Source organism: Pteropus medius, unplaced genomic scaffold (genome assembly GCF_902729225.1).
Source record: "Pteropus medius unplaced genomic scaffold, Ma_sr-lr_union100, whole genome shotgun sequence".
NCBI classification, from domain to species: domain Eukaryota; kingdom Metazoa; phylum Chordata; class Mammalia; order Chiroptera; family Pteropodidae; genus Pteropus; species Pteropus medius.
Window position 1 is genome coordinate 6,263,098 of NW_024351730.1, and position 14,149 is coordinate 6,277,246.

Sequence of the window (14,149 nt, forward strand, 5' to 3'; positions counted from 1 at the left end):
AGACCTTTAGCAAATTACTGATCCTCTTTGTGTTTCTCTTTCTTCATCTAGTAATTTGACCTAATTTACAATACCACATGGGTCTGGGAGGAAGAAATTTATTGACGTGTTTAAAGTGCTGAATAGAGTCTAGTTTATCAAAAAAAACTCAAATATTATTAGCAAATCAAATTATATGATCATAACTCACATTTTCCATACATTTGCTATGATGTAGTTAGTAATATTTTATGAGCTATAGCAACAGCATCTCTTTTATTAGTCAAAAAATATTTTAAAAAAGGAAATGAGATAAGATTGGCAGAGCTCGTTCTTAGTGAGTTCATGCCTATGTTCTATAAAGACTTTTTTATTTGATCATTGGTTTCATAGAACGTTCTAAAATTATCGTTCAATTTATTAGAGAATATCGTTAAGATATTGATGTCCATTTTTTAATTTTTTAAAATAAAATATGCTGGGATCAAATGCACATGTGCTTAGAGTGTTCACATATATACATTTACTCTCAGAAACTACCTGTATGGTTAAAGAACAACAACAAAAGTATTTTCAGCTTTTCAGTAGCTTCTAGATAAGGATGTTTACTGCAGAGTCCTGCCTGGATTCCAGCATATGATTTGGACATTTTTATCACCTGCTGATGTTTATTTACACTCTAGGATCATTCGATCCCATTTATTTGTTCATAATTATGCCTATACTTTCCTTCATGTGGGCATTTTGTGACATAAACTTTGTGGTAAGCATGCCTTCATTTTACTTTAAAAATTGAAAGGATAAACACTTAAATCTCAAGGGTTTAATCTTGATCTTGTTTTGTGATTTAAATTAATTAATTAATTAATTTATTTATTTATTTATTTATTTTTAGGACTCTGAAGTTGATCCTGAGAAATTCTCCAGTAGGATAGAATGTGAAAATCCAAACAATGATCTCAACAGATTCCGAGGCTTCCTGTGAGTGATTCATGATTTACCTTTGTGGCTATGAGAGGAATTGTGTGTTGCAACTATATTTAACTTGATAAAACTTTTCTGTACTTATATCCAAGTCAAATCATTAATGACCATATGTTTAGCCACCTTAATAATTTGGCAAATCTTTACCTGTGTATATTTAAAAATAACAACAAAATTTTGTTTTTAAATTAATCCCAGGATCTCTTTCAGTGGTGTAAGAATGTATTACATGAGCTTCATATTAAGCCCAAGACATGTTAGCTCTTTGGAAGGAGGTGTTTGGATAGAACTGACAGCTTAAGTGTCATGGGAAGCTGTGACAGTGTTCATTCTGGAGATTTCCTGTGACATCCACATACCTTTTGTAAGAGCATCTAAAATTGGCTGTCTTAGCTAATTTTAGGCCTGGCTTGTACCAATTAAGTGCTTTATTCCTTGAGCCAAGTTATTTACTTTTTTTGGTCCTTAGTTTTCCTTATTTTTATGAAGATAAAATTAGACCTATTTCATAGCAGTGCTCTTGTGAAAAAATAGTAAAGAGAAAAGTTCCCAACTGATTTTTGGCACTAGAATTATCCTGATACCATTACCCTGACACCAACAGCATACAAGACATTTAAGGAAAGATAAATATCTCGTGTACATAAATGCAAAAATACACAAAATTTTAGCAGATCACATCCAACAATACATAAAAGGATAATACATCATTACTCAGTGGGACTTACCCAAAAAATGCAGTGTTGGTTTAACATTAGAAAATCAAACAATGTATTACCATATTAACAAACCATATTAATAAACCATAATTAAGTAATTAAAAAAGAAAACCAGGTGATCGTTTCATATATGTAGACAAAGTATTTGACAAAAATCTAACTTCCATTCTTGCAAACTGGAAATAGAAGGGAACTTTCTCAACCTGAAAAAGGGCATTTATGAAAACCCTACAGATAGCATCATACTTAATGGTAACAGGCTGAATATTTTTTCCCTAAAATCAAGAACAAGACATAAATATTCACTCTTACTACTTCTATTCAAGATTCTACTGAAGACTCTAGCTAGTGCAGTCAGGCAAGAAAAAGAAATAAAAAGCATCAATAAAGAAAGGAGTAAAACAATCTTTTATTCATAGATGGTGTTATGGTCTTTGTAGAAAATCTGATGAAATCTACACAGAGCTACAAGAATTAATACGTGGGTTTCGCAATGTTATAGGAAAGATCAATAGACAAAAATCAGTTGTGTTCTATATACTAGCAATGAGCATTCAGACATTTTAATTTTAAAAAATACAACTTAGTATCAGAAAAGATTAAATACTTTACAGTAAATCTGACAAAGATTTGTCAGGCCTGAACACTGAAAACCACTGAACACTTAAGAGAAATTAAAGACCTAAGTAAATGGAGAGATATATGTTCTTTATATGACTCAATATTTTTATGATGTCAGTTTTTCCCCAACTTATCTGTTGATTCAGTGTAATACCAATCAAAATCCCAGCAAGTTATTTTTTAGAAATTGATAAGTTTATTCTAAAAATATTAGCTAAAACAATGTTGGAAAAGAAGAACAAAGTTGGAGGGCTACGATCACCTGGTTTCAAGACTTATTATAAAGGTACAGTAATCAAGCTAATGTCATTTTGGCATAAAGATTTACCAATAGATCAATGAAAAAGATTATGGAGTCTGGAAATTGACCCGCACGTTTATAGACAACTGGTTTTTGACAAAGATGCAGAGATTAATGAAAAAATGTTAGTCTTCAACAAATGGTGCTGCAGCAATTCAATATCTATATTCAAAAAATGAACTTCAGTCTAGACCTCTCACCATTTAAAAAAATTAAAAATGGATTCTACACATAAGTGTAAACCTAAAATTATAAAATTCCTAGAAGAAAACATAGGGGCACTCTTTGGTTCTTTGTGTTAGGCAAAGATTTCTTAGATACGATAATAAAAGCACAATTCATAAAAGGACAAAAAATAAATAAAACAACTTTATCAAAATTAAAAACTTTTTCTCTTCATATAACAGTTAAGTGAGTGGAAACAAAAGTCGCAGACTGGAAGAAAATATTTTCGATGCATGTATCTGATATAGGACTTGTATTCAGTGTATATAAAGATATCTGAAAACTCAGTAATAAGAAAACAATACAATTTTTAAAATGGTCAAAAAATTTGAAAATTTACCAAAGAGGATATGTAGATGACAAATATTTGTGTGAAAAGGTGCAAGTTAAAACTATGGAGCTCTAGTACTAAAGTTAAGACTAACTATACCAGTGTCAAGGATGTAGAAGAACCGGAACACAAATACTGCTGATAGGAATGTGAAATTGTACAATCACTTTGGAAACAGTTTGGAAATTTCCTAAAATTAAACATACACCCATATGATCTGGCCATTCCATTCCTCAGTATTTATGTAAGAGGAAAGAAAACGTATAGTAACCTGTATACAAATGTTCATAGCAGCTTTGTTTGTACTAGCCCCAAACTGGGAACAATCCAGATGTCCAACAACATGTAAATGGATTAAGAAGTTGTCATATACCTATACAATGGAATACTACTCAGCGGCAAAAGGGAATTCATTAGTGATACTTGCAACAACATGAATACATCTCAAAATAATCCTGTTGAGTGAAAGCCAGGCCAAAAAAAAGAAGAATATATGTTATATGATCTGGTTTATACAGTCTCTCAAAAATGAAAAGTAATTTTTAGTGATAGAAAGCAGATTCGTGGGTGCCTGGAATGGGGAGCTTGGGAAGGATGGATTACAAAAGGGCATGCAGATATGATTTCACTTATATGTGGAATCTAAAGAACAAAATAAAGCAGAAACAGACTCATAGATCCAGAGAACAAACTGGTGATTGCCAGATTGGAGGGGGCTGGGTCAAAAAGGTAAAAGAAGTAAGAAGTACAAATCAGTAGTTATGAAATAGTCACTGGGATGTAAAGTAAAGCATAGGGAATATAATCAATAATATTGTAATAACTATGTATGTTGTCATATGGGTATTAGACTTATATCAGGGAGTCACTTTGTAAATTATATTAATGTCTAACCACTATGATGTATACCTGAAACTAATATAAAGTAATGTTGAATGTCAACTCTAATTGAAAAAGAAAAAAGACGAGTAAGGCTTAAAAAGGAATGAGGAAACTTTTGGGGTGATGGATATGTTTATTATCCTGACTACAGTGATGGTTTCACAGGGGAAACATGTCAAAACATCAGATTTTACACTTGAAGTATGTGTAGTTTTTCCTCAATAAAGCTGTTTAAAATTTTAAAAGGCGTATGAGTTATTGTAGAAAGAAGTGTAGAATATGGTGGTAGTATCTTTAAGTAGCACCTGATACAGACACGTTGTGGGACAGGGATAGGGAACTAGGCAATGGAAAAGATAAAAGGCTTGGTTCAGGTAGGGAGGTAATGCCAGAATTAAATCTTTGAGAATAAGAAGATGCCAGGCAGGCAACTAAGTGCAAAGAATGACATTCCAGGTTGAGGGAGCAACATAGGCAGTGGCATAGAGGCCTGAGACCATGGTGCATTTGTGAGGTTATGAGTAGTTAGGTATGGCTGCAGTGTGGGTGATCAATAAGGTCCATCATAAAGAGGCCAGATCCTGAAGTACCTTGTATGTTTTGCTTAAGATGAAATACTTATCCCGAAGTCATTGGAATTAATATTAGAGAAATTATTTTTGGTGATTTTCATGAAGAGACATTAGGCAGATGCCCCTCTCATCAGAAACATGCTCACAGCCATCTCTTAGGATGAATGCTTTCCAAGGATTATTTCCTCTAGCTGCTGACCATTCATAAAGTTTCCTCTTGTAAATGTCAGATTCAGGGACTGCCATTTTTAAACCTGAAGTCAGATCTGTTTTAGGGTCCAGCCCATACAGCCATCCTCTCCTCACAGCTAGGAATGCTGACTCTACTAACAAACTCAGTCTTGCCTATGGTAGAATGCATCTTGTTTACGAGCACGAGATATCAGGAAGAAATACTAACCTAGCACTGTGTGATCTGGAGCATAGAACTCTGCCCAGAATCTGATCAAAGCATGCATGCAGTATTTTTTTTTAATTATAAAAAAATCATTGTTGCCATTGCTAATTCTGATCCTGTGTTCCATTTCTGACAGCTTGTCTAATATCTGAGACTCCATCTATGCTAGGTACTGAGTTTTGCCCCAGAACCCTTATTTAGTCCCAAAGCCCCTCATGCTTCCCTGCAGTCTACATTGTCACTTCACCCTGGATTCCTGGACACCGCGTTGGCTTGCCCTTTGCTTCCTCCATTCACGATAAGCTCTTCTAATACTGGTTTGTTCCAGCATATGCTGCCTTACTTTCTGACTAGCATGGTCTGACTACTGAAGTGGTCTTCCCCCTGGAAGATGCTCTCATTTCCTCTTCCCTCTCTCAGATTCTTTCTTCCTTAGTGATCAGACTTCCCTGGCACTGCTCTATGGATGTCTGTATTGAGAGCTGGCTTTGCAGAGAAGCATTTAATGAGAGAATGAACCCAGGTAGATACAGTGATTTTCTGTGAAATTATTTTTAGCCACCAAACTAACTCCTTGTCCTTTTATTATATAGTGGTCTGTTTTCTAAAATCAAAAAATCAAAATGTCAAACTCACTCTCTGTTATGGCCTCTCTGATCTTATTACTCTCAGGCAGAACTGACTTCCTCACTATTTGCATCCACGTTGTATGCTGACTATCAGATTTCTGTCATAATAGTTATAATATTTTTTATTGTACTTATGTATTTCCATACCAGTCACCTTCTCTTGGACCACAGGAGTCAAACCGTGTGTTTGTTTTTTCATTCCCAGCATCTGGTGAGAGTGCTAGTCACATAGCAGATGTTAGATAGGCTTTTGAATAGGTGAGAGCTCTATGTGTTTAGTCAGTACTTCATGTAGAATCCAGGGGTCACACACTCTAAGTGCCAGATATCACACACCCATCAGGTGCAGGACATGTTTAGCATTTGGGTGGATGCAGCCAATACAGAAGCTGGGCTTTCATCTGATTGGACTACTAGAGTGATGTAATGGTGAAAAATAAGGATCCCTGGGGGGAAAATATCTTAACACTTACTAAGGAAATTTGGAGCTCATACTTTAATATATTAAATCTGTTCCTATAAAGGTTCTAGGGCTAAAACATGCTATATTGATGAGGATTGGGTGGTGCTTGCCTGGGAATGCTATGTGGAAATGTAAATGTTGGAATTTAATTTCCTCATGTGTAAAACCAGGAAGTCGAATGCGATTAAACCCAAGGACATTCTAGCTCTGACCATAACCCTGTAGTTCCCTCGGTACATAAATCTATACATATGAAGAAAGAATACACTTCTTAGATGAAAGTGCTTTACAAATTATAGAAGTGAAATGACATCTAGTTTTCTCCTCTTCAGTGACATGAAACCTTCTTTGAAGAGTTTTTATTTTCTTTTCCTTGTAATTCCAGTTAGCAAAGATAGCAAATATAATGGCAATTTTTCTGTATGTAAGAAAAAAGAAACAACTTATAGACTGAAGTATATAGACTGAAATAAAATTAGACAATAATCTAATTTTAATGCTGGAATTAAGAGGGCATTTTCAAAATTGTGAAATACATTTTGCTTATTTTAATTTTTTTCAATGATTTTGACTATTTTTGCTACTGTAGTAATTCAATCAATTAATAATTTTTAACTCATATTACAGAAAATTTCAAATATGCATATTTAGAGAAGTATAATGAACACTCATGTACCTTCACTCAGTTTAACTATTTTATAATTTTGCCAGCTTTGTTTCCATTATCCTCCCACTTCCTCCCTCACTCCTATATTATATCATATTACTGAAAATACTTCACTATGCATATACAGCAGAAAAGGACTGTTAAAAACCATAGTTATAACATTATTGCATCTAACTACAGAACAATTTCTTGATATCATCTAATATCTAGTCTTTGTTTAAATTTCTCCAATTATCTCAAGAAAAGATTTTTATAGTCAATATATTTTAACCAGGATCAATAGAAGATTGACACATTGTATTTGGTTGATATGTCTCTGTATTTCCTTTCTCAAAATATTGGGTCATTTCGCTTGTAGAATTTACCACGTTCTAGATTGAGCTGATTGCATCCTCCCTGTGTTTTGTCTCCCTGCCCTTTCTTTTGCCCCCATACCATTTGTATGTTGAATAAATCAGGTCATTTTGCCTGCAGAGTTTACCACATTTTAGATTTGGCCAACTGCCTCCTAGTGATGGTAGGTTATATGTTACTCTGGCCCTCTCTACTGTAAACTGTGTAGAGAAACTTTCAGAATCTGATGAAAGAGTTTCTCTCCCTAGAAAATGACAAATGTGTATATATATGCAAATAACAACATACATATGCAGAAAATATTGCATACAATTTCAAAGGCTTCACAGATCCCCAGAAGCCATAGATCCCAGGCTGGTTTGCCCTGAGAGAGGTTCCCTTAGAGACATGCACTTCCTATCCTATAACATCTGTAGGCCTGTGATGTCTCCTTGTCCTGTTGATAGTTCTCTTAAGATTGTTATGAACCTTATCCTTTCATTATCAAGTTCTCCATCAGCCTTTCATCTAATGATTTTAGCAGTTACTAATTATCATTGCCTAGAATAATCCTTGATTTCATCTGGTTTGAAAATGGTGATTTTCTAATTCTACCAAGAACTTTTCTCTCATAATCAGCTATTAATTACTGAAATATAGTTTGTACTAGAAAAACAACGTTTTTAGGCTTTTGTAAAACTAGAAGTTGACCAAAAAAATGAACAATAGAAAACAATGGTAGTTAGAAACTTGTTGCATCGTTTTTCATAGCCAAAGCAGATAACTCTGAAATAACAAAAGCAAACGGACCAGAGATTTGAGACCTTTCCTGTGAACTACCTAAATTAATACTCCAATGAAGAAAACTGAAAATCATTTTATATTCCCACTTTTGCTATTTAAAAATGAATCTATATGCTCTCTTTCTTACAGAGAACATTCCAACAAAGACTGCGTGGGTCTCGGTAAAGAAAATTTATTGCTTAGGGGATGCACTATTAGAAACACAGAAGCTGTTGTGGGCATTGTGGTTTATGCAGGTTGGTTACACTTCTGATTTTTCACCATTGTCTCCTTTGTGCTTTTCTACAAGTTAACATGTTCCATTTACTCAAAATGCAGTCTCTAAAAGCAGAAGGGAAATTTTGTCTTGATAAACTTAATCATTGGTCTGTGTTTTTCTAAATGGATTGCAAAGGCAAACTAAATTAACAAAATATGTTATGTAACTACTTTTTATGAAATTGTCTGCCAGAGAGATTTTAAAATATGATATTTGCTACCTGGCTTTAATTTATACATTTTCTGACATATCTTGTTACCTGCGTAGGCCATGAAACCAAAGCAATGCTGAACAACAGCGGTCCAAGGTATAAGCGCAGCAAATTAGAAAGAAGAGCAAATACAGATGTCCTCTGGTGTGTCCTGCTTTTGTTCATAATGTGTTTAACTGGTGCATTAGGTAGGTAAAATTTGATTATTTGCTGACATGTTTTCAGCAAGATATTCATTTAAAAGTATTTTTAAAAATTTATGAATGTTAGACTTTTGGAACGGAAGTTTTATTTGCCAAAGATTTTTTTAAGTCACATTCTTACCTCTGTCATTTTTTGGCCTACAAAATATTAATATTGATTATATCCAGTTACCTGTGGCCACTGCACTGAAGGAGCTGGGAAGAAATTTAAAGAAAGAAAGATAGGGGATGTGTAGTCATTTGAATTTGAATTTGTTTCCAAAAGCAATTGATGTTCAACCAAAATAAACTCATCTCTCTTTCTTTAGGAATAAAGTTCCATATTTGTATAACATATATGTAACATTTATTTAATATCTGTGTGTTTTTTGAAAGGTCATGGAATCTGGTTGAGTAGATATGAAAATGTACTCTTTTTTAATATCCCTGAGCCTGACGGACATGTCATATCACCACTGTTGGCAGGATTCTATATGTTTTGGACCATGATCATTTTGTTACAGGTAATTTCTGTCAAGTGCATCCTAGAATTTTAAGATTTTTACTATATACTTAGCTATATTCAGCTTCTCATCCTTTCTTCCCCGCCTTTAATGTTTTTTAAATTGCTTGGTTCTTCTTAGGTCTTGATTCCCATTTCTCTCTATGTTTCCATTGAAATTGTGAAGCTTGGACAAATATATTTTATTCAAAGTGATATGGATTTCTACAATGAGAAAATGGATTCTACTGTTCAATGCCGCGCCCTCAACATTGCTGAAGATCTTGGGCAGATTCAGTATCTCTTTTCTGATAAAACAGGAACCCTCACTGAGAATAAGATGGTTTTTAGAAGATGTAGTGTGGCAGGCTTTGATTACTGCCATGAAGAAAATGGTGAGTGTTGGGTGTCTATGAAAACCAACCTTAATATTGGTCTTTTTATACTCACTTAAAGATTTGATCATTCTAGCATGGAAATACTATATTTAAGCTGTGGGTACTTAGCTCATCCAAATGGGTGGTAAGCTTAATTGTCATCTCTTCAAAAGTTAGTAGGTCAAAGCCAAAGAATCTACTGCTGTCTTTTCTTTTAAAGGACACTAAATTACCAGTGGTGATAGAAGGTTATGGGTTGCAGATGGTGACAGTGATATTGCATTATAGATACTTTGAAGAATCTAATGAAACTATGAACCATCTCCCTAAAAAATATTTTGAAAATAATTCCATAGGAACTTTAACCCCAACATTCAGCCACTAGGTATTCATTAATTCTTAGTTAAGAACATCTAGTTTTAGGAAAAATAAGATGAAGAACAAAGTTAGAGGTATCACACTACCTGATATCAAACTATACTACAAGACTATAGTAATCAAAACATCATGGTACTAGCACAAAAACAGACATAGATAGATCAATGGAACAGAATAGAGAGTCCAGAAATAAACCCATACCAATATGGTCAATTTAATCTATGGCAAAGGAGGCAAGAATATACAATGGGGTGTATTCAATAAATGTTGGGAAAACCGGACAGATATACACTAAAAAAAATGAAATTAGACCACCTTCTCATACCATATACAAAAGTAAACTCAAAATGGATTAAAGACTTAAATGTAAGACCCAAAACCACAAAACTCCTAAAAAAAACATAAGCAATAACCTCTGACATTGTTCCTACCAGTAGTTTTGTTTTGTTTTTTGTTTTTTGATATATCTCCTCAGTCAGAGAAACAAAAGAAAAAAATCAAATGAGGCTACATCAAATGTGAAAGTTTTTGCACAGCAAAGGGAAACCATCAAAAAACAAAATGACAGCCTACTAAATAGAAGATATTTTTCAGTGATATATCTGATAAGGGATTAGTATTCAAAATTTATAAAGAACTCATACAATTCAAAACCAAAAAACCAAGCAGTCCAATTAAAAATTGGGCAGAGGACCTGAATAGGCATTTCTCTAAAGAGAACATACAAATGGCCAATGGACACATGAAAAGGTGCTCAACACCCCTAAGCATGAGAGAAACACAAATTAAAACCGCAATGAGCTATCACCTTACACTTGTCAGAATGGCTATCATCAATAAATCAAAAACAACAAGCATTGGTGAGTATGTAGGGAAAAGGGAACTCTCATACACTGCTGGTGGGATTGCAAATTGGTGTAGCCACTATGGAAAACAGTCTGGAGGTTCTTCAAAAAATTAAAACTAGAACTACCTTATGACCCAGCAATTAGACTTCTGCGTAGTATCCAAAGAAAACCAAAACACTAATTTGAAAAGATATATGCACCCTATATTCACTGAAGCGCTATTTACAATAGCCAAGATATGGGAGCCTCTTAAGTGCCCGTCAGTAGACAATTCGATAAAGACGTGGTACATATATACAATGGGATATCACTCAGCTATAAAAAAATTGAAATCATTTGCAACAACATGGATGGGCCTAGAGGATATTATGCTAAGTGAAATAAGTCAGACAGAAAGACAAATACCACATGATTTCACCTATATGTAGAATCTAAAGAACAAAATAAACGAACAAAACAAATAGACTCAGATACAGAGAATAAACTGGTGATCTCCAGATGGGAGGGAGGTTGGGGGACTGAGTGAAAGAGGTGAAGGGATTAAGAAGTATAAATTGGTAGTTACAAAATAGTCACAGGAATGTGAAGTACAGCATAGGGAATATAATCAGTAATATTGTAATAACTATGTATAGTGCTGGGTGGGTTCTAGACTAATCAGGGGGATCACTTCATAAATTATGTAAATGTCTAACCACTATGTTGTATACCTGAAACTAATATAAAATAATATATAATGTCAAAAAATAAATTAAAAAAAAAGGAAAAAAAAGAGCTGAACTTCTGACACTAAGGAAGTAAATATATAAATTATAAGTTTTCTTTAAAGAATTGACCTTCATTAATTTTGTTCTTTATAAACATAGTATGTGCTCCTATGAAGATAATTCTGAGAAGTGTCCAAAACAAGTTAAAAGCCATATTCGCTATAGGTTAATTACCATTAACAATTTGATGAATATATAACTATCCATTTCTTTATGCATATTCCTCTATATGTGAACATATATATTTACACATTTTCCCTTTTATGAGTTGAAATATGTTATAATGTTGTTCTGCGGTTTGCTTCTTTTACTCAACGATGTCCTATGGACTTTTTTTTTTTTTAACTCAGTTAATATTAAATGCATAGTATTGTTTTGTATGTGGTCAAGCTTCGTTTGCTATTATAACAGGGCTTGCAATTAACACCACTTATTCATTCAGCAAATGTTTTGTGAGCTCCTAATATGTGGCATCAGTCCCTGATCTCATGTAGCTTAGAATTTAGGCAAGATAGACAAATAAGATTAAAAATTATGATAGATGAAATAAAAGAGAAACCTGTTTTTCATGCCCAGTGATGTTGGGACAAAGTTATTCTTTTTAGTCTATGTGATTTTTGGAGACATAATTAGCACTTCATTGTCTTAATTTGTTTTTGATTAGTAATGAGATGTTTAACTTTTTATACATTTACTGGTCATTCGAATTTCCTTAGTAAAATGATCATGTCCTTTTCCTGTGTTACAAATGACTTTTTCTCATTCTTAGTAATCCATAGGAGTGCTTTATCTATGATGGCAGGGCTGATGTTGGGCTGCTGTTCCCCAGTCTGTGGTCATTGTCAATTTTCATTTGGGCACTGGACTGAACTAGTTGTGAAATAATTTGAGTATCAACCCTAATGTTATCCTTTTTTTTCTATATGTGGCAAATATTTTCCTGGTTTATTATTTATCACTATATTAGTTTGCTATTGCCACATAAATTGCTACATACTTAGCGGCTTACAACAACACAAGTATATCATCTCATGACTTCTTTGGGTCAGGAGTCTGAGTATAGGATACAGGGGCCTCTCACCAGATGTTCACCTGGGACTGTGATCTCTGAGGCTCAGAAGCCTCTTCTTAGCTCACTGGTTGGTGTTTGGAAGAATTCTGAGTCTTAAGGGTATAGGGCTGAAGTCCTGCTTTCTTGCTGGCTCTCAGCTGGAGCCATTCTGAACTCCTAGAGGCAGCCCACCATAGCATGGCATTTTACTTCTTCAAAACCAGCAGCAGAATCTATAGCTTTAAATCTCTCTGACTTTAAGGAAGTCCTGACCCATCTTTTAAAGAGCTTACCTGATAAGATCAGATCTACCTTGAATAGTCTTTCTTTAGATTAACTCAAATTCAGGTGATCAGGGACTTGATCACATCTGCAGAATCTTCACCTTTGCCATATAACATAATGCAGTCACAGAAGTGAGGTCTCATCATACTCACAGGTGTATATATTGAGGTGGGTGGGTCAGGAATCTTGGTGGCCATTTTAGAATTCTGCCTACCACAGTGTCTTAACTTTGCTTAGAAGTTTTATATTTTTATTAAATAAAAATTTTCAATTATGAATATTAATAAGATTATAAATATAATTTCTGCCAGAAATGTTAAACTTAGAAATCCCACGCTGCTCCAGATTTTAAAATATATATTATATTTTCTTCTAGCTACACATATTTTCAAGCCAGTTTTTTGTTACCTATGAGTGTGAGGGATAAAATGTTGAGTATTTATCACATAATCACCATATAAATTTTAAAAAATAGTCATATTGGATTTAATGATATTCTACATTATGTTTCATCTTATATTATTTTACAAAAGGATTATAGAAAATTCAGATAAGCCAAAAGAGGAAAATATTTTTAAAAATTTTAGTTTCAAGTATACAGTACATTGGTTAGACATCTATATATTTAGTAAAATATACAGTACATTGGTTAGACATCTATATACTTAGTAAAATGATCCCCCCAATTGCTCCCTCACTCCCCTGACCCATCACCTAGCCAACGTATTAAGGCTAATTGCATTCTTATGCCATGCTCCCCATCCCCGCGACCATACGTCAGCTACTAATTTGTACTTCTTTAACCCTTCACCCCATTCTCCCAACCCCCCAAACCCCACTCTCCTCCGTCCATCACCAAATTGTCCATTATATTTGTGAGTCTGTTTTTGATCGATTTGTTCTTTTTATTCCTTAAATTCCACATATAAGTGAAATCATATAGTGTTTATCTTTCTCCGTCTGACTTAAATACCTTCTAGGTTCATCAAAGCAGTATCTTTTTCCATTCTCTTTCTTTTCATATGTAGGGGTCTTGTTTCCTTATCCTTTTAGCCATTCTATCTTTTGGTTGGAGCACTTAATTCCTTTCCCTTTAAGGTACTTATTGATAGGAATGTAGTTGTTACCATTCTTTATTCCTGTTTTTGATACATGTTTTTTCTTCTTAAAGAAGTCCCTCTATTTCCTGTAATTCTGGCTTGGTGGTGATAAATTCCTCTAGTTTATTTTTGTCTGGGAAGCTCTTTATCTGTCCACCAACTCTAAATGATAGCTTTGCTGGATAAATTATTCATTGTATATCCTGGGTCTTCATCCTGTTGAATATTTTTTGCCAAGCCCTTCTGTCCTGCATAGTTTCTTTTGAGAATCAGCAGCCAGTC

At 34.0% G+C, this 14,149-nt stretch overlaps 1 protein-coding gene across 2 annotated transcripts in view; it reads left to right on the forward strand.

Moving 5' to 3' along the window:
• The window catches only part of ATP10D (ATPase phospholipid transporting 10D (putative)), a 106,733-nt gene that overhangs the window by 46,635 nt on the left and 45,949 nt on the right, over nt 1-14,149 (forward strand). For both annotated transcript variants that reach the window (XM_039845138.1, XM_039845139.1), the window contains 5 exons: nt 875-960; nt 8,037-8,143; nt 8,434-8,565; nt 8,956-9,083; nt 9,204-9,456. In XM_039845138.1, the coding sequence (XP_039701072.1) occupies nt 875-960; nt 8,037-8,143; nt 8,434-8,565; nt 8,956-9,083; nt 9,204-9,456 (706 nt within the window). The remainder of the gene's footprint in view (nt 1-874; nt 961-8,036; nt 8,144-8,433; nt 8,566-8,955; nt 9,084-9,203; nt 9,457-14,149) is intronic.